The sequence below is a fragment of the Pseudophryne corroboree genome, chromosome 5, assembly GCF_028390025.1.
Source record: "Pseudophryne corroboree isolate aPseCor3 chromosome 5, aPseCor3.hap2, whole genome shotgun sequence".
Taxonomy (NCBI): Eukaryota; Metazoa; Chordata; class Amphibia; order Anura; family Myobatrachidae; genus Pseudophryne; species Pseudophryne corroboree.
Genome location: NC_086448.1, coordinates 649051902 through 649078194, shown reverse-complemented (window position 1 = coordinate 649078194; position 26293 = coordinate 649051902). Strand labels below are relative to the sequence as shown.

Below are 26293 nucleotides of genomic sequence, written 5' to 3'. Positions count from 1 at the left end.
ATTAAAATAAGATTCCTCCTCCACCACCTTGTCAGGAATGTGCAGGACTTCTCTAATAGCTTCTATCAGGGCCTGTATTCCCTGTGACAGGGCTGCATCCCCCCACTGTCGTCCACTTCACCCTTCTCCGCATCTGATACATCATCATCAGTGTCAGCCTGCAGGGTTTGGGCCAGAGTACGCTTTTGTGGACAAATGGAAGGGGTTTGAGACGCTGGAATGGGAACTGAATCTCTAGTCATCAGGTCATCCACAGACTGTGTTAAGTATTGCGTCTCTTTCTCATTATGTGATAATTTATTAGAAATATTTGAGATCATCCCTTTAAGGGAATCTAACCATGCGGGTTCGGACCCTCTAGCCTGAGAATGTGTACTATCTTGGGTACATAGTAATGATTCCCCTGGGGAAGACAGACACTCTGCTATGCAGGAAACACACTCCCTTGACATGGTAATGTGAAGGGACACACACACTCACACAGAAAAGGTGAAAACACAGATAACCCACACAGAGCCCGTCGGGAGACACAGAGAAGATGGAGCCAGCCACAGCGCGCCCTATTAGCCAAAGCCAAGCTCAGCTGGGTCGCAAACTAAGCTCCTTAATAGGGCTTAGAATTTTAACACCGCTCCCCCCCTTACTATGACCCACTGGTACCGCTGAGGAGACTTGGAGTAATGGTGGAGGAGCTGCGCTTCCCTGTTAGTCCTGTCAGTGTAAGCTGCAGAGGGAAAATGACGCTGGTGAGCTGCTGGCGCTCATAGTGATGTACCGCCCCCGTAATGGCGCGCGGCTTCCCGATTATTTTTATACTGGCTGAGGTGTTCTGTGAAGCTTAACAGCAGGTTAGAACCCCTGTAAGCTGTTTGCCAGTGTAGGTTATGTTAAAAAGCTCAGCTCGCCCCTCACAGCGGAAACACACACACATATAGAATGTACTGAGCCCCGGAGACGCAGCCTGCATGTCAGTGCTGCGCACCATACCCTGATGCCGCCATATAGCCGGCGACCCGCTAACCGGGACGCCGGCCACCTACTCACCACTCTTCTTACTTCTGGCTCTATTAGGGGTGGCGGGACCGTACGCTCGCCGTGGTGGGGCTTGCGAATAGGACCCCCAGAAGCTCAATGTCCTGTCAGCGGGGAACTGGACCATTAACCCTAAAGGAGGTTGGGCCATTACCCCCCTAAGTCCCACGAAGCATGTAGTCTGGTGCCAACCAGCCCTGCCTGAAAAGTACAAACAGAAAAATAAATGCAGAAAACTCTTCAGGAGCTTCCCTAAGCGTGACCGGCTCCACCGGGCACATTTTCTAAACTGAGTCTGGTAAGAGGGGCATAGAGGAAGAAGCCACCACACACTATTGATTTCTTAAAGTGCCCAAGGCTCCTAGTGGACCCGTCTATACCCTTGGTACTAAATGGACCCCAGTATCCTCTAGGACGTAAGAGAAAGAATAAATATTCTATAGCAAGACCAATCTAAGGTCTAATAAGTATTTTCCCTGTGTTGTCCTCAGTGACTGAATGAATGGCCCTTTCACATGTTATGATGCGGATGGGATACCAGCTCAGGTGGAAAGGCAATTCTGTTTGACCTCCTGTGTTAATGCACAATTAATAATTTATTTTATACCACTAGATTAGCAAATTGTAAAAGAAGAGAACATTGCTCCTCTTTTCAAAACTTAGATGAGATAAAATGTGAGACCTTTGGACACTAATGTATAAAGAAGAGTACTTGTAAATGTACTGTGCCTGTTTGCAGATAGGCAGGTCTATTAGACTATTCTGCTATGATGTTTCTGTAGCTTCTATCTGGTTACTAACCCGACAGTTAGAACATCTGGGGGTTTGTATTTCTGCTACTGAATTTGAAATTATTTGTTGTTTGCACCGATGTCTATTGTTGCCTGAAGTCCATACTTACCTACTATCCTGGAATGGAAGGGAGGCTTCCGAAAATCGTGTGACCCTCCCGGAAGAGCAGGCAAGTCTCCCGATTCTTGAGGTTACTCCTGCCCGTCCGCCCACTAAGGGCGGAGTGGGCGGTCCGGGCAGTCAATGACGCGATTCTTGCTTAATCGCGTCATCATAGCCACGCCCCCTGCAGTATAATGCCGGTGATTGTGGCATTACAGAGTGGGGGCATGGCTTAAAGGAGGTGCTGCTGTAACCCCACCCCCACCCTGCTTCTGCCCCGCCCCCATCCCGCCTCCGGTCCACCCCCTCTTCACGTCACAGCCCTCCCCTGCCCCCCTGCTAAGCCGACCTGGCTGCTCTCTCCCGGAGAGAGCAGGCAGAATGTCGGCATGTATGCTGAAGTCTGAGTGCCTAATGTGCAAATATTGCGAAAACCATCCTAATAATCGCAATTTTTGCATACATATTACAAATGTACGCAATTTTTGCATACATGTGTTCTGATGTTGCATTTTTTGCTAACAACTGTGCTTTTTTCCCTTAAAAATTGAACAACCTACTTTCCTGCACCCAAATTAAAGAAACTACTCAACAATTGTAAATCAATTCAACCATCACTTAATTGGTCAAATGATCTTGTGGTAATTTAGCAATTATTATCTTAAAGACACCATAGTGTTTTTTGACTAATGCCCATAACTGTGTTCAAATATATTCAACTAGAGAGAGTGTGAATTCTAGCCTCTAAACCCCTACACAACAGCAATTATTGGTATATGTTTTAACAAACACACTTTTTTTGGAGTCAAAATATTTTAATTCGGAAACAACAGTAACATTTTTAGAAAAAAAAATAGTGTTTTTTTGATTGTGCAGTGGTCAAATATTACATATTATTGTTTCTTTGCTCTTATTTACATACCTTACTGTAAGGAATTATGTGTAAATATTTGTTTCAATAAGTATAGAAATGGAGAAAAATTTGCAAAACTTGAAAATAAAAAGATGGTGTTGCTGTTCTTCAACATATGTTTATGTGTGTAGCGCACAAAAAAAATAAAAAAAATAAAAAATGTATGTGGTTATGTTTAGTTTTACAAAAAGTGTTGGTTGTTTAAAAAAAAAATGTTAGGAAGCTAAATGTCATTCAGCAGATACTACTAAGCAAAATACTTGGAAAGGTTATTTTACATTTGCTTCTATCAAATAGTGTGGTTGTCAAACCTCGTTTGTTAGTAAGTCTAAACTCAAATCGGTTAGTAACATATATTTTCACAATCAACATGTGTTATAGGCCCTACACACTGGTCGATAATCCTCAAAGATATGAACGATCTCGTTCATAAATGAACGAGATACCGATCATATCTGTGAGTGTGGAGGCACCAGCGATGAACGATGCGCGGCCCCACGCTCGTTCATCGCTGGTGTCCTGTCGGCTGTGCATGCAGACCAATATGGACGATCTTGTCCATATTTGCCTGCACTTCAATGGAGCCGGGTGACGGGGGGAGTGAAGAAACCGCCGTCGGGCATCTCGGCGGCGGATCTTTATATGTGTAGGGCCCTTTACAGAGTTAAACAATACCTTACATGTTTCTAAGTTCCAATACAGCTGAATGAAGTGTGTTGTGGTCTGCGGTGTGATCTTCTTCAGCTGGGTGTTATGAAGGGGTTCACTACGGCTGGCCGGCGGTCGGGCTCCCGGCGACCAGCATCCCGGCGCCGGGAGCCCGACCGCCGGCTTACCGACAGCGTGGCGAGCGCAAATGAGCCCCTTGCGGGCTCGCTGCGCTCGCCACGCTACGGGCACGGTGGCGCGCTACGCGCGCCACACTATTTTATTCTCCCTCTATGGGGGTCGTGGACCCCCACGAGGGAAAATAAGTGTCGGTATGCCGGCTGTCGGGCTCCCGGCGCCGGTATACTGAGCGCCGGGAGCCCGACCGCCGGCATACAGAAGACCACCCGTTATGAAGCACTGATGCAGTCTACAACTGAGGTCAGCTTGTGCAAATTTTAAGGTAGACCTGTAGTCACTGCACATCAGAAATGTGCGATCTGTTGTAAAAATTGCAAATGCACCGCCCACCGACCATCAGCATACACCCACAACACGCCCCGCAACATGCCCCTGATCGTAGTTTTTGCGAGTCCAGCCCTTTAGTACGCCCCCTACTTTTCGTAGTGCATACGCAGTTTTTGCTAAGTCTCAGAAATTGTTTTATTTTTCTCTGTTTTTGCTATTTAAGTTGCAGAATTTGTGTTTTTACGCTTTTTTTTTTGTGTGCTAATTTTGCCGATTTGCGATCCTTGCTGAATTAGGCCCTAGGCCCTGAGTTTTTTCTATTTGCCGTCGGATTTGTATTAGTTAATCTCTGATTTGCATAATCGATGGAAAATCACAGAAAATAAGACAAATTGATGCTTAGTAAATTTTCTCTCTTTTCTCAGAACATGTGCAACTTGCTGGAGTTATTTCCATATTGGCTATTAACTTTTGGCTACTCATGTCTGACTACTCTTTTGTTGGGGATTCGGTTAGGAACCCGGCAGTCGGGATCCCGACTGTCAAAATGCAGATGCCAACACGCAACAGAATGGTAGTGCTGAAATCCTGACAGGGATCAGCATCCCGACACCTGGGATCCCGATCGATACACTGGTGACCCGCCGGACAGATAAGCTGCGGAGGGGGGTGGGGGGGGGATTAGGTTTAGGCTGCAGGAGGAGGGTTAAGGCTAGGCTGTGGACCGTGGAGGCTACGGTTAAGCTGCGGGGAGGAGGGTTACAGCTAGGCACCCCCTGGGGGTGGGATAGGTTGCGCATGGGGGGGGGGGGGGGGGTGTTAGGTTTAGGTTGCAGGGAGGGGGTTAGGGACCCCTGGGGAGGGTTGTGTTGTGGGCGGGGGGGGATATTTAGATTTAGGCAGCAAATAGGGAGGGTTAGGGTGCCATTGGGGGGTAGCTATGCTGACCGCTGACGTCCGCTTGGTTATCTATCCCAACCCTTTTGTTGAATCCAATTCTGAAAACCTGTATGTACCAAAGCAGCTTATTGAAATTGGACTTGCCACTGTTTCAGCCTTGCTTGATATAATGTGTATCAGACCCTTGGACCTGAACTTGCCCCTTTCCTGTCTGAATGATCTTTAGTGTAGCAAACCTATAGATTGTGTTAAAAGTTCATACAATTAGTGAGTTGTGTAGTTATTTTCTTGACAAGAGTAAAGTTTTTAAAGCCTACTTACATATTTTCTGTCTGACTCATCAGGGGGCAGAGAATTGGCTTGTGTGGGCAATGCGGGGTGCGTGGAGACACGATTGGGTTATCACGGCTCTGCCCTGCTTGCCGGCATGTAAAGTGGAGGGCGGGGCTACGATGACGCAATTAAGCACAAATCACATCATCGCGATCTGGGGAGCGGATTTGGGGGGATGAAGCAGTCTCCAAGATACTTGTCTTCTCTTCCAGGGGGGCCGGAGGCGGGAGTAGGCAAGTATGTTATTATGCATGTATGCAAGTACGTAGGTTATTGAAAGATCTAGGAACATGAATTCCCAAGTACATCAAGCATACCTCCAAACATTTGTAATTCATGTCATGGAGCTTGTGCCCGAAAGGGGGTGTGCAATGGTTTAGGGGCATGACACATGGTCTCATCATGCAGGGCAGCCCCCAGATCTTCCTGCAGTGTGTGGATAACATCTGTGCATCATGCATTCACTGACGCTCTACTATGTAGAAAAGTGACAGAGTGGTCACCCAACCTAACCCCCCCCCCCCCCTCACGCGGGGCACTGTGGCCCTTGGGTGGGACAGTGGCCAAATAGCGGGACTGTCCCACAGAATTCGGGGTGGATTGGAGGCATGAATCACGTAAGAGGGAGTAATCTTACATGTAGACTTCAGCCGCAGATAAGTGAGCATGTCTGATGGGTTGACAGAGGGAGAATTTAATAATTTTGTATGTTAACCCTTTAACCGGCAAAGGATCCAAACAAAGAGATAGTATACAATATTGCTGGTACAGAATGGAGAGGGATGGAAATGAATAGCTGCACAAAGGGAGACCCACAGCTCCACATAATCAATTTGTATACCAGAACATTCGCAAGGGCATCTCTAGAGAGGAGGGGACCCGTGTGCAGACTCAGTGTGTGGGTCCCCTCCTCTCCCGTAGCCGTCGTGACGCTGCTAGAGCTCTGAGCACTGTAGACTCTGGCACAGTGCCAGAGTCTACAGCGCATGCGTAGGACTCAGAAAAATGGCTGCTGTGCCATTTTTTCGGAGTCCTGCGCATACACTGTAGACTCTGGCACTGTGCCAGAGTCTCTAGTGGTCTGTGCACTAGCAGCGGCGTGACAGCTGTGGGAGAGGAGGGGGCCCACACACGGTCAGCGATGGACTCCAGAAAGGTAAGTCTAGTAGAAATGGGTGCAGTGTGTGCAGTGTGGGCCCGTGCACCCATTATAGAGATGCCAAGATGCCTCAGTTATAGATACCCGTTATAGAGACGCCAGATGCCTCAGTGTTATAGCCAGGGGCTCCAACGCTATGGCTACAGGCTCCCTGCTTCGTGGGACTGAGGGGAGAGAAGTCAGACCTACTTCTTCTTAGTTCAAGGGCTCAGCTTCTTAGGCTACTGGACACCATTAGCTCCAGAGGGTTCGATCACTTGGTGCGCCTAGCTGCTTGTTCCCGGAGCCGCGCCGTCACCCCCCTCACAGAAGCCAGAAGAAAGAAGCCGGGTGAGTATTAGAAGAACAGAAGACTTCAGTGACGGCAGAAGACTTCAGTAACAGAGGTACAGCACAGCGGTCGCGCTGCGCTCCATGCTCCCACACACACACACACCAACGGCACTCACAGGGTGCAGGGCGCTGGGGGGAGCGCCCTGGGCAGCATGTAACTGGAGCCTTTTTTCACTGGCAAAAATGCATATTAGGCATGCCTGGGCACTGTAAATGTAACCCCCGCCAGTATAATATTTTAAATTTGAGCGGGACTATAGCGCACCAGGAGGGGGCGTGGCTTAGCCGCACAGCTTACCAGCGCCATTTTCTCTACTTCACAATGCATGCAGAGACGCTGGCCCGGACCTCTACTCTACAGTGAGCAAAACAGGGGGGGGGGGCACAGGCAATTGGTGCTATATTTTAACAGCGCAGACATCATATATTATTTGTTTAGTAGTATATGGGCGCTGGGGTGTGAGCTGGCATACTCCCTCGGTACCGACACACCCTCGGTACCGACACACACACACTCACACTGGCCAAAGGGGACAGACCCTGTGGGTCTGTCCCCTTTGGCCAGTGTGAGTGTGTGTGTGTCGGTACCGTGTGTCGACATGTCTGAGGCTGAGTGCTCCTCCCCCGAGGAAGTTACTGGGGGCGCAGAGAAGGATTTGGGAGTGACTCTGTTAGCACAGCCGACTGCTGATTGGGTGAATATGTTGCAAATGTGGCGTTATTGTCTAAGAGGCTGGATAAATCTGATTCTCAGACACAAACGTGGAGAAAATCCATGGAGGACGCCTTGTCCCAGGTACAGGCCCCCCCTCAGGGTTACAGAAACGTTCCTTTACCCAGATGGCAGATACAGATACCGACACGGACTCTGATTCCAGTGTCGACTTTAGTGAGGCCAGTTTACATCCAAAATTGGTAAAGAGTATTCAGTACATGATTGTGGCTATTAAAGATATTTTACATATATCTGAAGAACCTCCTGTTCCAGATAAAAGGGGTTGTTTATTTAAAGGGAAAAAGCCTGAGGTGAAGTTTCCCCCCTCTCATGAACTGAATGCTCTTTGTGAAAAGGCTTGGGAGTCGCCTGACAAAAGGTGGCCGATTCCCAAGAGGATTTTTATGGCATATCCTTTCCCCTCTGATGACAGGGAGAAATGGGAGTCGTCTCCCAATGTGGACAAGGCTCTGTCCCGACTGTCCAAGAGGTTGGCGCTTCCGTCTCCTGACACGGCTGCCCTCAGTGATCCTGCGGAACGCAAGCAGGAAACGACATTGAAGGCCATTTATGCACTCCTCAGGCCTGCCGTCGCGTCGGCGTGGGTGAGTAGTGCTATTGCTAAGTGGGCTGATAATTTGGCATCTGACATGGATTCCCTTGATAAGGATAACATTCTTTTGACTCTTGGTTATATCAGGGACACTGCAGCTTACCTAAAGGATGCGGCGAGGAATATTGGCCTCTTGGGATCAAGGGCCAATGCCATGGCGGTCTCGGCTAGGAGGGCGCTGTGGATTCATCAATGGAATGCTGATGCAGACTCCAAGAAAGCTATGGAAGCTCTCCCTTTTAAAGGTAGTGTCTTGTTTGGTGACGGCCTTGCTGACCTGGTGTCTACCGCTACTGCGGGTAAGTCATCTTTTCTTCCTTATGTTCCCGCACAACAGAAAAAGGTGCCCCATTATCAGATGCAATCCTTTTGGCCTAATAAATACAAAAAAGGAAGGGGCTCGTCCTTCCTCACTTCAAAAGGTAGAGGAAGGGGAAAAAGGTCGCCTGCTGTGTCTGGCGCCCAGGACCAAAAGTCCTCCCCCGCCTCTGCCAAGTCCACCGCATGACGCCGGGGCTCCCCTACGGGAGTCCGTGCCGGTGGGGACCCGTCTCCAAATCTTCAGTCAGGTCTAGTTTCAATCAGGCCTAGATCCTTGGGTCTTAGAAATAGTGTCCCAGGGGTACAAGCTGGAGTTTCAGGGGATGCCCCACCGCCGATTTTTCAAATCAGCCTTGCCAGTTTCTATTCCAGAAAGGGAAGTAGTACATGTTGCGATACAAAAGCTGTGTCAACAGAGGGTCATTGTCCCGGTTTCCCCGTCCCAACGGGGGAAGGGGTCTATTCGAGCCTCTTTGTCGTGCCAAAGCCGGACGGCTCGGTCAGACCGATCCTGAACCTAAAATCCCTCAATCCGTACTTGAAAACTTTCAAGTTCAAGATGGAATCTCTTCGAGCTGTAATCTCCAGCCTAGAAGGGGGGGATTTTATGGCGTCAGTCAACATAAAAGATGCCTACTTACACGTCCCGATATATCCTCCTCATCATGCCTTCCTGAGATTTGCGGTGCAGGATTGTCATTACCAATTTCAGACATTGCCGTTTGGGCTTTCCACGGCCCCTAGGGTCTTCACCAAAGTGATGGCGGAAATGATGGTGCTCCTACGCAAGCAGGGTGTCACAATTATCCCGTACTTGGACGATCTGCTGATAAAGGCGAGATCAAAAGAGCAGTTGCTAAGAAATGTGGAACTTTCACTGACGGTTCTGCAACATCATGGTTGGATTTTAAATTTGCCAAAGTCTCAGTTGATCCCGACAACTCGGCTGCCCTTCTTGAGCATGATCCTAGACACAGAACTACAGAGAGTGTTTCTTCCGGCGGAAAAAGCTCTGGAAATCCAGACCATGGTCAAGGAGATTCTGAAGCCGGCAAGAGTGTTGATTCATCAATGCACTCAAGTGCTAGGGAAGAAGGTTGCGGCTTACGAAGCCATTCCGTTTGGCAGGTTTCATGCCCGCATGTTTCAGTGGGACCTGCTGAACAAATGGTCCGGGTCTCACCTGCACATGCACCGGAAAATAAGTCTATCTTCAGGGACCAGAATTTCTCTCCTGTGGTGGCTGCCAAGTTCTCACCTTCTAGACGGATGCAGGTTCGGAATCCAGGATTGGGTCCTGCTGACCACAGATGCAAGTCTCCGAGGCTGGGTTGCAGTCACACAAGGAAGAAGTTTCCAGGGAAAATGGTCAAGCCAGGAATCTTGTCTCCACATAAATGTTCTGGAGTTAAGAGTCATTTACAATGGCCTTCTGCAAGCGAAAAACCTTCTTCAAGGTCTACCTGTCCTGATTCAGTCAGACAATATAACAGCGGTGGCGTACGTAAACCGCCAGGGCGGAACAAAGAGCAGAGCGGCAATGGCGGAGGCCACAAGAGTTCTCCGCTGGGCGGAAAAGTACGTGACCGCTCTGTCAGCAGTCTTCCTTTCGGGCGTGGACAACTGGGAAGCCGACTTCCTCAGCAGACACGATCTCCATCCAGGAGAGTGGGCCCTTCATCAAGAGGTATTTGCAGAAGTGAAAAGGTGTTGGGGAATTCCTCAAATAGACATGATGGCGTCTCGTCTCAACAAGAAGCTTCCGAGGTATTGTTCCAGGTCAAGGGACCCCCAAGCCAGTGCAGCAGACACCCTGGTAACTCCGTGGATGTCTCAGTCGGTGTATGTGTTCCCTCCATTTCCTCTCATTCCAAGGGTGTTGAGGATCATAAGACGAACAAGGGTTCCGGCAGTACTCGTCGTTCCAGATTAGCCATGGAGGGCCTGGTATCCGGATCTTCAGGAATTGCTCACAGAAGATCCTTGGCCGCTTCTTCTCAGAGAGGACCTGTTACTGCAGGGGCCATGCGTATTTCAGGACTTACCGAGGCTGCGTTTGACGGCGTGGAGGTTGAACGCCAAATCCTAGCTCGTAAAGGTATTCCCGGGGAAGTCATCCCCACTCTCCTTAAGGCTAGGAAGGAGGTCACGGCGAAGCATTATCACCGTATTTGGAGAAAATATGTGTCGTGGTGTGAAGCCAAAGAAGCTCCTGCCGAGGAGTTTCACCTGGGTCGTTTCCTCCATTTTTTGCAGGCAGGCGTGGATGCAGGCCTGAAATTGGGTTCCATCAAAGTGCAGATTTCTGCTTTATCTATTTTCTTTCAAAAATAATTGGCCGCCCTACCTGAAGTTCAGACTTTCGTGAAGGGAGTGCTGCATATCCATCCTCCGTTTGTGCCACCCGTGGCACCGTGGGATCTTGAAGTGGTGTTACAATTTCTTATGTCTCACTGGTTTGAACCTTTGCAAAAGGTTGAGTTAAAATTTCTCACTTGGAAAGTGGTCCTGCTTTTGGCCTTAGAGTCCGCCAGACGGGTGTCAGAATTGGCGGGTTTGTCTCACAAGAGCCCATATTTGATTTTCCATGAGGATAGAGCGGAATTGAGGACTCGTCAACAATTTCGTCCGAAGGTGGTTTCTTCGCTTCACATAAATCAACCTATTGTTGTGCCTGTTGCTACGGATGCTGTGGCAGTGCCAAAATCTCTTGATGTCGTGAGAGCTTTGAAAATTGATGTCGCCAGGACGGCTCTTGTTAGGAAAACGGAGGCTCTGTTTGTCCTGTGTGCTTCCAACAAGATTGGAAATCCTGCTGGCACGCTATTGCACGCTGGCTTTGTAATACGATTCAGCACGCTCATTCTTCGGCTGGGTTGCCGTTGCCGAAGTCAGTAAAGGCCCATTCTACCAGGAAGGTGGGCTCATCTTGGGCGGCTGCCCGAGGGGTCTTGGCACTTCAACTTTGTCGAGCAGCTACATGGTCGGGTTCAAACACTTTTGCTAAGTTCTACAAGTGTGATACCCTGGCTGATGAGGACCTCATGTTTGCTCAATCGGTGCTGCAGAGTCGTTCGCACTCTCCCGCCCGGTCTGGAGCTTTGGTATAGACCCCATGGTTCTTTTGGAGTACCCAGCATCCTCTAGGACGAAAGAGAAAATAGGATTTTATCACCTACCGGTAAATCCTTTTCTCCTAGTCCGTAGAGGATGCTGGGCGCCCATCCCAGTGCGGACTGTTATTTGCAGTTGTATTGTTGGTTGTTGTTTTCGGTTACACGACGGTTGTGTATTGGTTATGTTCAGCCTGTTGCTGTTTTTTCGTTCATACTGTTATCTGGTATTCCTGCTAATCCAGTTGTACGGTGTGTTTGTGGTGTGAGCTGGTATGTATCTCACCCTTAGTTTAACAAAAATCCTTTTCCTCAAAATGTCTGTCTCCCCTGGGCACAGTTCCTATAACTGAGGTCTGGAGGAAGGGCATAGATGGAGGAGCCAGTTCACACCCAGTAAAAGTCTTGTAGTGTGCCCATGTCTCCTGTGGATCCCGTCTATACCCCATGGTCCTTTTGGAGTCCCCAGCTTCCTCTATGGCCTAGGAGAAAAGGATTTACCGGTAGGTATTAAAATCCTATTATTACAATTTGCCAAAGATATTTCACTCTGATGATGCAATTCATTTATTTACGTTGTGGCACAAGAATGCTTCTAATGGTGGAACACCACAACAACAGCATTGCTCATTTTACCTGGCACCCTCATAGAGGTGTGTAGTAAAATGTCTATGAGTGATGTTGGACTGCTGTAAGTTTTGAGATACTGTATGTGCAACCGCAAATCATGTCCCAACATCACATTTAATTGAATATGCCAGTAAGTGATGGCAACAGACTATAGGAAAGTAAGGAAGTTTAGAAGATAGGAAGCAGGTCATGATATGAATTAAAACACAATTAAATGTTAATGTCTAAAATAAAATGTAAAAAAAATATACATATCATTACTTACCCATCATCTTTAAATACTGAAATATAGTTTTTTTCACCATTCCATGGTGTAAAATTGATGCATGTTTTTAGTCTGTAGCGTTCAAATGCTTTCAGTATGACCCCTTTGGCATTCATTTCTTTAAGGAATAAAAACAGACTTTTAAAATCAGAAAAGCATAGTGTTTACAAAGCAATTTAGTTACCCAACTTTATCAGTATTGCATTAGTTTTTCCATATGCACTGTATATGTCACACTGTCACTTAGTAAAGAGAAAGTCAATAGTGTATGCAGTGGTGACACTCGAGGGATGCTGGGGGTGCAGACCACACTGGGTGTCAGTCCAGGGGTTAAAGTGAGCCGGAACGGGGCGGAACTGTGTTCCGTCAGTTCCACTTGGAGACAGAACTCAGTTCCGCCTCCTCCGGCTCACCTAAACCGATGTTAGCCCGGCACCTCTGGAAGATGCTGGGTGCCTGCTGAGATTGTGTTACCAGCAGGCACCCGGCTCCCTCTCCACAGTGGGTAGCCGGAGGCAGGAGCTCACTACTGAGCTCTGTCAATGGGGGGTCATTCCAAGTTGATCGCTCTCTAGCAACTTTTTGCAGCGCTGCGATCAGATAGTTGCCGCCTATGGGGAAGTGTATTTTCGCTTTGCAAGTGTGCGAACGCGTGTGCAACCGAGCGGGATGAAAACGTTTTTTGCAGTTTCTGAGTAGCTCTGGACTTTGTCAGCCCTTGTGATCACTTCAGTCTTTTTGGTCCCAGAATTGACGTCAGACACCCGCCCTGCAAACGCCTGGACACACCTGCGTTATTCCATACACTCCCTGAAAACGGTCAGTTGACACCCACAAACTCCCTCTTCCTGTCAATTTTCTTGCGATTGGCTGTGTGAGTGGATTCTTTGTTAAATCCATACCCCAGCAACGATCCGCTTTGTTCCCATACGACACGCGTGCTCATTGCGGTGGATACGCATGTGCAGTAGTAATCTGTTCGCTGCAAAAAACGGCAGCAAGCGATCAACTCAGAATGACCCCCAGTGTACGCTATGGGAGAGGCGTCATGACGTCTCTCCCATGGTGCCGAGGAGCGGACGCCGGAAGGACTGCAGCGGTCAGATGCGGGAGTGGGGCTCTGTGAGTATGGTGGGTTTTTTTTTTTTCCTATGTGTAGCGGGGCATCTACTGGGGGGCTTTACTACTGGGGGCATTACTACTGGGGGCAGAGCCGGCCCTAACCAATAGGCAAGTTTTTGCTGGCGCCCCCTAGCACTGTGACTAGTTCCACCTCTGACCCTGCACCCCTTTCCCAGCACCATCACCCCTCACCCATAGCAGTTCTCATTTTGGTGCTCCTACCCCTTATATTTTTAATAGGAACAGTGCGCACATTCTGCGCACAGCCCAAAAAGGGGCATGTTCTTGCTGGGAAGGGGCATGGTAACACAATAATACCCCCAGTTGAAATTACGCCACACAGTACTGCAACTTTATTCTCATTTTATCATGCGATAGTCTCCCTTATTAATGTTACATCATACAGTATTACCACTTTACCTTATATACGTTACTAATCACAGTAGTGCCCCTTATATACACTTTACATCACACTGAATTGCTCTTTATTCACACCACACCATATTGATCTTTATTCACATTAGACCACATAGTAGTTCCCTAAGGCCACACAATAGAGCACCTTATACAAATAATGCCACACATTAGTAATGCATTTATACACATAATACAACACAGTAATGTCCCTAACTCATATGACACAGATTATTAATGTCCTTATAAACATAATGCGCCTAACACATTATGCCAACCTTTACTAATGCCATTATACACATAATGGGACATTATGTGTATAAGGGCAGTAATAAAGGTTGGTATAATGCCACACATTACTAATGCATTTATACACGACACAAATAATGCCCATTACACATATGCTGAACACTATTGCACAACCAACCCACCTGCACACAGCACAGTAGCGGCTCTTGCCACGGCAAGCAGGCTTTTTGCCCGGGGCGCTGCTACCCTGAGGGCGCCGCCGCCGCTGTGGCAAGAGCCGCTACTAGTCCTCCCTCCCCGCTCCCGGCCCCTGGCTGCAGTGAGCACCGTGTGCGCCCGCTGCAGCCGGCATCGCTGACTGACTCTAGAGGTCAAAATTGACCCCTAGTGTCAGTGCGGCGCTGCTATGGGAGAGACGTCATTACTTCTCTCCCATAGAGAGGAGCCGACGCCCGGAGACAGCAGCAGCAGCGGCAGCAGCCGTCCAGAAGCAGGAGCGAGGCTGGTAAGTATTGTGGTTTTTTTTTTAGGGTTTCAAAGCGGCGCTACTACAGGCGGCACATACTGGGTGCACTACTACAGGGGGCACTTACAGGGGGCACAGCTACAAGGGGCACAGCTACTGGGGGCAGATCTACAGGGGGCACAACTACAGGGTGAAGTGGTACAGGGGGAACAGCTACTGGGGCAAATCAACTGGGGGCACAGCTACTGGGGGCACTACTACAGGGGGCACTGCTACTGGGGGTAAATTAACTGGGGGCACAGCCACTGGGGGCACAGCTACAGGGGTCAAAACTACTGGGGGCACAGCTACTAGTGGCAAATCTACAGGGGGGCACAACTACAGGGGGGCACAACTACAGGGGGCACATACTGGGGGCACTGCTACAGGGTGCAAATCAACTGGGGGCACAGCTACAAGGGGCAGAGCTACTGGGGGCACTACTATAAGGGGCACTGCTATTGGGGGTACTGCTACAAGGGGCACAACTAAAGAGGGCACTACTACGGGGGGAACAGCTACTGGGGGAAAACTAACTGGGGGCACAGCTGCTGTGGGTACAGCTACTGGGGGCACAACTACTGGGGGCACAAGTACAGGGGGATAATGGGGGGGGGGGGCACCACAGGAAACTTTCGCCCTGGGCGCCACAAGGTCTAGAACCGGCTCAGACACAGCACTCACACGGCTGCTAACACTGTGACCTCTGCCTTTGCTGGGATACAGATGTGTCCTCATACATCTTGCCTCAATGCGCCAGGCAGCAGGAGATGCCTTTTTTGAGTTGTGCATCTTTTTTGCCGAAAATGCATCTTATTTCAATTGCTATATATCTAGGATGCACAATCAGCTTTTGCTTATTAAAATGATATGCAGCATGCCTATATTCTGTGTGCAACTGTGGCTCTACCGTATGCATACGAAATTATACGGTACAGTCATTTCCAAAAATACAAGGTAACATAGCATTTCGTATGCAGATACACTGTAATGTAGCATTTTGTATGCAGATACAGCCGCAGTCACACACAGAATATAGGCATGCCGCATATTTTAATCAGCAGAAGCTGCTCGTGCACCTAGGCATTCCAGAGGCCCTAGGCATTTGCCTAGTTTGCCTATGCCTAGGGCCGGCTCTGACTGGGGGGGCATTACTATCGGGGGGCTTTACTACTGGGGGCTTTACTACTGGGGGGCATTACTACTGGGGGGCTTTACTACTGGGGGCAAACTACAAGCGGACAAGCTACTGGGGGCATTACTAACGAGGGCAAACTACAGGAGGGCATTAACACTGGGGGTATAACTACAGGGGGCATAACTACAGGGGTTAAACTACTGGGGGCATTACTACTTGGGGGCTAAACTGCAAGGGGGCAAGCTACAAGGGGGAAAACTACATGGGGGCTAACTACTGCTAGGGTTTTCTGAACATTTTTGCAATACTCATGCTAAATGTGAAAAACATATTAAACGTTATTTTGGTATACAGCAAGTGAAAACTAACTGGAGAAATACTAGTATAGAAAAAACCCTAGCACAAAACGAAATGCAATGGATTTTTGACATGGACAGTCTGAAGCCACGGGGCCATAATGTTGATTTTGAGCTCCGGTGGTTTTTGGATTGAACCCAGTAAAGTGGTGGGGAACCTATTCATCGTAAATATTAATATACATAAGAGTAGGTCTGTGGCATCATTTGCATTTGTTTATCACTTGCTAAAGTATGTGTCCATTAATTAATTATCCATTTATTGTCTTTTTCTATATCTGAAGGTAATTGTATGAAATAGAAGATCTATGGAACAGGAAATATCACACACTGGTAATAGGGATGGACTTTGTGGGAATACTAAGTACCACATAGATTGGGATGTGTGTGGTGGAGTACTGTTCCTGCAGAAAATCAATCATCTAAGATGCATGGGAGTTTTGCTTGAAAGAAAGAAAGAAAGAAAGAAAAAAGTAATGAAATCCTTGAGAAAGTAAATGGTGGCAAAAGGGAACATTTGCCCTCAACCAGAATGGCCGTAGCTGCTGTGAACCTTCAGGAAAAAAGCATTATATGTGGAAAAGGAACTACAAGTATGTCCTTTTGGGATCGAGATTTGGGACTTTTATAGTTTTGGGACTTTCATAGTTTGGTTAATTGTGAATATCTCAGAGAGGGTGAATCCGGAAAAGGAGCTCGGATGGAGTTGTAACTGTGGAACGCAGTGTGAACCACACACGCTGCGCATGGCTCCGATAAACCAGGAAATGAGGGCGTGCTTCCACCAGACCTACAGGGTGGAACGCAGCGTGAACCACACGCGCAACTTCCGTTAACAGAACCAGGAAGTGGGGGCGTCTTTCGATCTGAAATTAATTATCCCAATTAGAAGGGGTATATTAGGTCCTTTAACCTCACAGCAGGTCATCCGCTTCTCGAAAAAGGTCCATGTAGTGACCAAAACGCGTTTAAGACCCGGATGATCAGCAGTGAGGATCGATAAGACGAGTGACGGTGTGCTGAGGAAAATCTCTGTGCGGTGGTGCCAGGCTCCACAGCCCGGGACCCACACTTGCTTAAATCAAAGTAAGCCCACCGCACCACCAATGCTGGGTGAGGTATCCCTTGCACAAAGATCTTTCAGTCACTTCTGTTCCCTTAAACATTCTGGGGAATTTTAGTACATGTATCTACACATTGTGCATGTGTTTTTTTTATATTTGTTTATATGTAATAAACTGTATTATTTTATATACCTGTGAAGGTTTACTAGGTCATTCAATTATGTAAACATTTATGAACCAAGGCTCCCGTGTTGTTCCACTTGTTGTCTGCATTGTGTATATCAAGGGAATTGGTGTTTGTCCCTGTTTGTGTATATCAACCAGGCTGCCAGGTTCATTCATTGTGAATCTTGTATGTGAATTTTTTTTCTTGAACTTAAAGGGGGCAAATTACAGGGGGGCATTACTACTGGGTGCTAAACTACAAGTGGGCAAACTACTGGGGGCATTACTAACAGGTGAAACTACATGGGGGCTAAACTACAGGGGCTAAACAACTTGGGGCTAAACTACTGGGGTCATAACTGCAGGGGAATTATCACTGGGGGCATTACTATTGGGGCTAAACTACATGGGGCTAAACTACTGGGGGCATTACTACAGGCAACATTACTACTGGGTCAATACTACACAGGGGCATTACTACTGGGGGCACTACTAATGAGGGCATTGTACAGGGTGCACTTCATAAGGGGCATCACTCCTGGGGACATAAGGGGTACTACTACTACTGGGGGCATTGCATAAGGAGCACTAATACTACGGGCTCTATATAAGGGGCACTACCAGTACAGTGGACATTGTATAAGGTGCACTACTACTGTGGGCATTGTAAAAGGCACGCTACTGCTGTGGGCATTATGTGTATTACGGGGTGCTGCTACTGTGGGCATTATTCCTATTGTGTGGCCATGCCCCTTTCTTTTTGAGACCACTTCCCTTTTTTTGCGGCACGTGCAATACCTTTCTTGCGTTGCCACCTTGAGCATGGGGGGTGAGTTCCACCACCTCTCTAAGACCACTTTAAGCACTGGGTGTCACAATACAAGGGGGAGACACCAAAATGCCAGCCCCCTCCTCATTGACATTATCATGCAGCACTTGACTCCCTGTCACTGAAGAGGATCTAGCAGTACAGGGAGAGTCTCAGGGGGAAGCCCAGCATCTTCGGTAGTACTGGGCATGTGCCCAGAATGATGAAGAAAGGTTGTGTGTGTACTGTGAGACCACACCCCCTTTCTCACAAACTCACGTCCGCTTTTGGTTCTATTTTGTGTACTCGGGGACACCAAGTCCAGTGATGCCACCGAGTGTATGTACACAGAGAAATCACCTTTGTGTTGAAACTTCAATCTCCACATTTTGCGCCGGGTTGGGATTGAAATGCCGACTGATGGGATGCCAGTGGTCAGAATAACGACTGCGGCATCCTGATGATCATAATCCCGAAAGGAGAAGGTAAGTATACTTACCTTCCCCCAACGACCCCATAACCCTCCCTTTCCGCAGCCTAACCCTCCCAGTGGTGCCTAAACCTAACCTTCCCCCCTACCTGCATCCTAACCCTAACCTTCCCCCTACTTGCAGCCTAAACCTAACCTTCCCCCTACTTGCAGCCTAAACCTAACCTTCCCCCTACTTGCAGCCTAAACCTAACCTTCCCCCTACCTGCAGCCTAACCCTAACCCTCCTCGGGAGTGCCTTAACCTAACCCCCTACTCCCTGCAACATAACCCTAACACATCCGATCCCGCAGACTAATCCTAAATCCACCCTTCCACACACACACACACACACACACACACACACACACACACACACACACACACACACACACACACACACACAGTCTAAACCTAACACCTCCCCACGGCCCGATCGGGGATCCCGGGTGTCAGGATGGCGGTGCCAGCACTGTGTTTTGGGATTCCGGCATCTGTATTTTGACTGCCGGCATCTCTACCACAGGGCTCATGACTGGATCCCATTGTGCCCAAACCATGCCAAATCTACTATGAAGGTGCATTCAGCTGTTTGTCTAGAGCCTTGTGAAGGATGATTCATCTGTCAGCATCAGTTATCAGCTTTCCATCTCTGCTCAGTAGACCATTGTCTGGGTTCTTTGATCTACTAATCTTGCAAACAAGCATTGCCAGGTGTGATATGTCATATACAACCACACAACTTTCATACCCTGCTCTGTGGAGATCTCTGTATTTTGTCTACAGTGATCATGTCAACATTCTTATCAACTTGGCGATGTGAACAGCCGCAGAGGCATTGAAATGTTTTGTGGTTGGGGGACACAGTAAAATATACATTTTGGCGCTCCTCCTGACTCACCCACCCCCCCTGCCGTGCGGTGAGGGCTTACATCTCGATCCCAGAGGAGCCTCCTACTTTTGAAAGGCTGCCGCCGGCGCCGCAGCCTGCTGCCCTATGTCCTGTCCTAGATGGCTATTCATTCTTCAGGGATGCATTACTGGGAGGAGGTGTGGCCATGCTGGGTCTGCTGGGACATGCCTACCTCCTCCCAGTGATGCATCAGTGGTGAAGAACTGGCTAGGACAGGGGGGCGGCAGACTTTTAAAGTAGGAGTCTCAGGGGGATCCGGAGGTTAGCGCACCCCCTCCACCAGAGGCGTATCTAGGGTAGGGCGAGTGGGGCACTTGCCCTGGGTGCCTTGGCAGGCGCAGGAGAGGGGGGCGCCGGCGGCGGCCAGGGCCTCATGCCCCACTCACCCCCGTCAACCCGAAATGTGAGGGGAGGAGAGCGCAGCGTCTCTCCCTCCCCTCACCGCCGCTGCCAGCAGCGCTGCTGTGTCCGGTCTCCGGCGTTAGCCCATCAGAGCTTGCGGACCGGCTCCTGATTGGCTTCCGGTCCGCGAGCTCTGATTGGCTAGCGAACCGGCGCCAGACAGCCGCCGGAGACCTGGAGCGGTGAGGGGAAGGAGAGGCGCTGCGCTCTCCTCCCCTCACATAACAACAAGCATCTGGTGAGTGACTGGGGGGGGGGGCGGCGGCGGCACAGTGGGGCATGTATCTGGCACCAAATGGGGCATGTAACTGGTACTGAGTGGGGCCTGGCACTGTGGGGCATGTAACTGGCACCAAATGGGGCATGTAACTGGCACTGAGTGGGGCCTGGCACTGTGGGGCATGTAACTGGCACTGTGGGGCATGTATCTGGCACTGTGGGGCAATGTATCTGGCACTGTGGGGCATGTATCTGGCACTGTGGGGCAATGTATCTGGCACTGTGGGGCAATGTATCTGGCACTGTGGGGCAATGTATCTGGCACTGTGGGCCATTTTCAGTGGCCACACCCCTTCTGGAGCGTGGCCACACCCCTTCTGGGGTGTGACCACACCCATTTTTTGGCACGCGAGCCTTCGGCGCGCGCACATGCTTCTTTTTGTGGTTTTTTTTGGGGGGATGCCGCCATTTTACATCTTGCCCTGGGCTCCGAAAACCCTAGCTACGCCTCTGCCCTCCACTCTGCCTGTGCCTCTTGCATATTTGGGAGGGCATGCTGCTTCCTTGCCCCCCATTCCCCCGTTCTGACATCAACAGGCTACATTATGTTTACAATTAGCATGTCAACACTTATGAAATTTCAACATGGTCATAATTTTGAAAAGCCATTTGGAAGGAGTCCCTTAACACTAACCCTGACAACATTTTCACTACTGCATGTCGACAATTTATATATGACATTCTGTTCATGTTGACATTTTCCAGATATTGGCATGTTACATGTCAGCATCTTAACCATGTTGCTAGGTTGGTGCTGACATAGTGACCAGCAACTTCCCAACAACATACTGTTTTTGATGATACTGGATGCTCACATCACAGCTTGCAATACTGTATGTAAACCATAGCTATAGGCAACTAGAAGAGTCCGCCATTTTTAGACATGGCCTCAACCATAATGGGATGCTATCATACCACCAAACCATCCCGATATTGCTTTTTGGGTACTGTCCCGTTGATCCACCTACGGGCTACAGTGTGCTGCAGTGTGGGGAGGTTGGGAGACCCCCACTCACCGACTGCTCTTCATGCATGTAGTGTTTATACACCGGAGAGAGGGGCTGGGGGCAGGTCCAGCAGTTCCTGCAGCACTGGGCATTCCCCCAATGTTACATACATATGGTACAGAGCTTGTGGGCACAGCATTTCCCATGAGGCCGTGTCCCCTTGCCACGAGGACACGCCCCTTCATTTTGTGCACATTATTTCCTTAGTTAACATATGAGTCCTTATTCTCAATATATCTGGGGGCAGCCTCTTCTCATCAGGTTTGACCTGTAAATTTAAATCAGTACAGATTCAGTATGCTATCCTGAATGTCGAGCTCCTAGTACTAATATACAGTGAAAAAGTGGCCACTTTATAAATATGCCCCTTGGGTATTCTTTGTCTGATGTGTTTCCAGTATTTTGTCTGTCTGTGTATGATTTTTATTTTGAATGCTTTGTAGAGCAATTACTGTCTCTGGATGAAATGTGAGACTATTTGCCAATGTCTCACTCATCGGCGTATCTAAAATGAGTGCAGGGTGTGCAGTGCACAGTGGTTCCTGGTTCCAGGGTGGCCCACACTGTACACCTTGCACCCATAGACAATACATGTCTGTCGGTGCGGCAGAAAATTATGTGGGTGCCATATTCCTAGGGACCAGCACATGAGCAGAAGACTCTGGAACAGTACCAGAGTCTACTCTGTGCATGTGCCAGAGAAAGAGGAATGGTGGGGACGAAGGGATGGACCCAACCTGCACACGGGGCCCCATGTTTTTTTAATCCACACCTCATTCGCTTCACTGGTTTGTCACCTTTTTTTTTTGCATATTAGGAAAGTTAGGACCATTGCATCTGTAGCGTGCTGTATGACTTTCATAGAGTTTTCTAGGGCAGATATAAAGTACAGAGATGTGCTACCATATACACATTGGGAATAAAAACAAGAAAATGAGAGGATGGTGCACGGTTAGGGTCGCCATCAGGGGCTACAGCTGGTACAATTGTACCGGCCCTGAGCTCAATAGGGGGGCCGCAGTGCACCAAGGTCTGCCTGTGAGTAAGATGCAGTAAGCTGTCAGGATCATTGGCACGCTGCCAGTGCCCCTGGCACAGTGACATGTGCAGGGGGTGTGCTGGGTGTCAGGTCACCATTAGGGCTCCAGGGGAGAGGCAGCCTATTAGCCTCTCCCATAGCAGGAGCAGATAATGTTGTAATAGGTTAGGTGGGGGTGCCGAGGGGTATATTGAATTCCAGTGGCAGGTTTGGATTTGACAGGGGGATTAATTAGAATCCCCCCCTCTCCCCCTCCTTCCCCTCAATTTCAAGCCCAGGCAGGTGGGGACTTTCAGCCCCCGCAGGTATCTTGGTCTCCATATTTCAGCCAAGGGGCCCAACAAAATGTTGTACAATTGCCTTTAGCAGGGCAGCAGCATTTATTTAACCCTCAATTTTCACAGCATTTAGGTCAATTATATCAACCCTATGCTTTCCCACAGTTTGTGCAAATTACCCCCCCCCCCCCACCCGCAGTCGGCGGAGAATCTTCCATGCGTGCACTCTCGAGCACAGGCGCCGTCGGTAGTGACCGGCGGGTCAGACGGGGCTGGTCAAACAGGTAGTAACACTGTTTTATTGAGTCCGCAGGTTTTAACATCTCATACAGCTTTGTTGGATACGTCAGCAGCCGGCGTGATTTCACTTGATCAGCAATCATCAATTCAAGCTGCGACGGGTGCGTCGCACAATGCGGGACAAGCAATGGCGTAACTAGAAATTTTTCTCCCCCAAGCCAAAAAATCCTTTGGCGCCCCCCCCCCCCCCCATATCCCCCATAATTGGCACTAGTAAAGGGATAAATATGCGCGTGCCGCAGGCGCACGCGCTGCCAAAAAGGGTGTGTGGCTTTGTTGAAATGGGCGTGGCTTCGCGTAAAGGGGCGTGGTATTGCAGGAAAAGACTACCTTATACCCCAGTTTTGCAACCTGCACGCCCAGACATTGGCCACCACAGGAAAGAAAAATAATCCTGATTCATGCCCCTTACATTATTTCTCATTTTTCCTCCTTATAGTAATGCCCAGTATACATTATGCCACATACTGCAATGGCCTTAGCCATTATGCCACACACAATAATGCACATGACACAATATGCACACACTGTAATGCCCCCGACACATTATGCCACACACCGTAATGCCTGTGACACATTATGCCACACACCGTAATGCCTGTGACACATTATGACAGGAATCGCAATGCCCGTTATACATTATGCTACACACTGCAATGCCCCTGATACATTATAGCACATACAATGTCTGTGACACAGTATGACACACACCACAATGATCCTGAGACATTATACCACATACCACAATGCCCGTGATATAGTATACAACACACCGTAATGCCTGACACATTATGACACACACCGCAATGTCCGTGATACATTATGCCAAACACTGCAGTGACCCTGAGACATTATACCACATACCACACAATGCCCGTGATATAGTATACCACACACCGTAATGCCCATTACACATTAAGTTCTACAGTAAGGCTTCCAATTACTTTTAAATTACCTGCTCGTTGCCAGGGGTTTCATGCTCTTGGTTCCATGCACGGTGCCAGGGGTTTTCATGCTCAGGGTGTCATGCTCGTTGCCAGGGGTTTCATGCACTGGGTGTCATGCTCGTTGCTAGGGGGTAGTGCTTGTTGCTAGGGCCGTGCTCCCAGTGCCACATATGCCCCCAGTGCCAGATATTCCCCCACAGTGCCAGGTATATGCACCCAGTGCCAGATATTCCCCCACAGTGCCAGATATTCCCCCACAGTGCCACATATGCCCCCTCAGTGCCTGCTCCCCCCAGTGCCAAATATTCCCCCACAGTGCCAGGTATATGCCCCCAGTGCCAGATATTCCCCCACAGTGCCAGGTATATGCCCCCAGTGCCAGATATTCCCCCACAGTGCCAGGTATATGCCCCCAGTGCCAGATCTTCCCCCACAGTGCCAGATATTCCCCCCAGTGCCAGGTATATGCCCCCAGTGCCAGATATTCCCCCCCAGTGCCAGGTATATGCCTCCAGTGCCAGATCTTCCCCCACAGTGCCAGGTATATGCCCCCAGTGCCAGATCTTCCCCCACAGTGCCAGGTATATGCCCCCACTGCCAGGTATATCCCCCCCCCCAGTGCCAGATATTCCCCCATAGTGCCTGCTCCCCCCCCCAGTGCCAGGTATATGCCCCCAGTGCCAGGTATATGCCCCCCAGTGCAAGGTATATGCCCCCCCCAGTGCAAGGTATATGCCCCCTCAGTGCCAGGTATATATCCCCCCAGTGCCTGCTTTCCCCCCTCCGTTGTGTTGGAGGGACACGGAGCGCACATCACGCGCCCCCCTGTGTCCGTCCTGGCTCTCCCCCGGCCGGTCTAATAAAGGAAGTGCCGGTTCGTGAGCCAATCAGAGCTCACGAACGGCACTTTCTTTATTAGACCGGCCGGGGGAGAGCCAGGACGGACACAGGGGGGCGCGTGATGTGCGCTCTGTGTCCCTCCTTACAGGGCAGCTCAGCGGCGGAGGGAAGAGACCACAGATTGACATGCGGACGCTCGTCCGCATGTCAATCTGTGCAAAGTCAGTGGCGCCCCCGCAGCCCCTCGCCCCCAAGCCACCGCGAGGACTGCGGGGGCAATAGTTACGCCACTGGGGACAAGAGGTCGCAGGAGACGCGGACGTGGGTCCTTCTACATCTGGAACTGGTGAGAAAAATTCAGAAGTTCAGCTTAGCACAATTTTTTCTCATTCTGACGAATCATCTGATACGTCTAGTTCGCTGGAGAATCCGCGCAAATTTATACGGACATTCGTTCAGCATTTTAGAGGGAAGCGTAAAGGTTCAAAGGGAGGGCTTAGAGTTGCGGGCAGGTCAGCTCCTGATGCAACCGGTGATAGCGTACATTGCGCGAATACAGCAATATTAAGAGGAGTTAGGTCTAAGGTTAGGGAGAAAATAAAGAAAGGCCGATTTGTAGACATGTTTGCGATTACGCATGACGCTAAAAAAGCTTTGGATACAGCACAGGCTGGGGGGCCGGCTGCTGAGGAAGCAAGAAGGAGTTATCCTAACTGTCTTGCGGAGATTTATATATTTGCGGCCTGCTATATGGAGTCTCGCCCATCAGAATTTATGAATGTTCTTAAGTATTTCCATCTGGTACATAATATGTATCTGACGGCGAGGCACAATGTTTGGAGGCAGTATGATGAGTTATTCAGGAAAAAGCAGGATGGCCAGAAAATTTTGAGTTTGGGTTTTAAAGATGTAGAGGTATGGTTAGAGGTGACTCAAAGCAATAGGCCTTTCACGGAACAGGCGGGTCGAAGGCAGCTCTTTCAGGTCAGACCAGGTTTTAACACGGCAGGAACAGGGAAATGTTACGCGCTTAATAACGCGCAATGTAATAGGGGAACATTGTGTCGATATAGGCACGTCTGTATGCTGTGTGGAGGAGGTCACCCAGCAAAGGACTGCAATAGACCTGCAGTTCAGTCAGCAGGTAGAGGGGAACAGAGAGCCATTCCTAGATAAAGCGGAGTCACAAGTGAATTTAGAATTTTTAGAACGGTGGTTGGGCCGCTAGCCTCTTAGGGAGGAGGCGGCATTTTTATTACAAGGTTTTAAATTCGGTTTCAATTTACCTGTAGTTAGGTCAGTTTTAGCCAGATGGAACCTAAAATCAGCTAGAGATTTCCCGGAGATCGTAAGATCGAAGATTGCGGCTGAAGTTGCTTTAGGGCGTATGTGTGGCCCTTTTAAAAGTCCGCATTTAGATAAATTTTGTGTTTCACCATTGGGTGTAGTTCTTAAAAAGGAGCCGGGAAAATACACAGTGTCTGATGCCAGTAAAGACACTGTGTTTCACCAGAAACCTGCCTACTGAGTCCTTATTTCAAGTACCCATTTATATGTAAGGGGTCCAGGGCCAGAAGAAGGGTCTACTTCAGCTGTACTGGTTCCCACAATTTCTCATGGTAGCCCTGTGCTTGATCAGTGAATCAAATGTACAATCTTTG

General features: G+C 49.1%; 1 protein-coding gene across 2 annotated transcripts in view; it reads right to left on the bottom strand.

The window, feature by feature from the left end:
* Nucleotides 1-26293, bottom strand: part of LOC134928197 (meprin A subunit beta-like) — a 155953-nt gene that overhangs the window by 87861 nt on the left and 41799 nt on the right. For both annotated transcript variants that reach the window (XM_063923657.1, XM_063923659.1), the window contains one exon: nt 12338-12455. In XM_063923657.1, coding sequence (XP_063779727.1) covers nt 12338-12455 — 118 coding nt within the window. The remainder of the gene's footprint in view (nt 1-12337; nt 12456-26293) is intronic.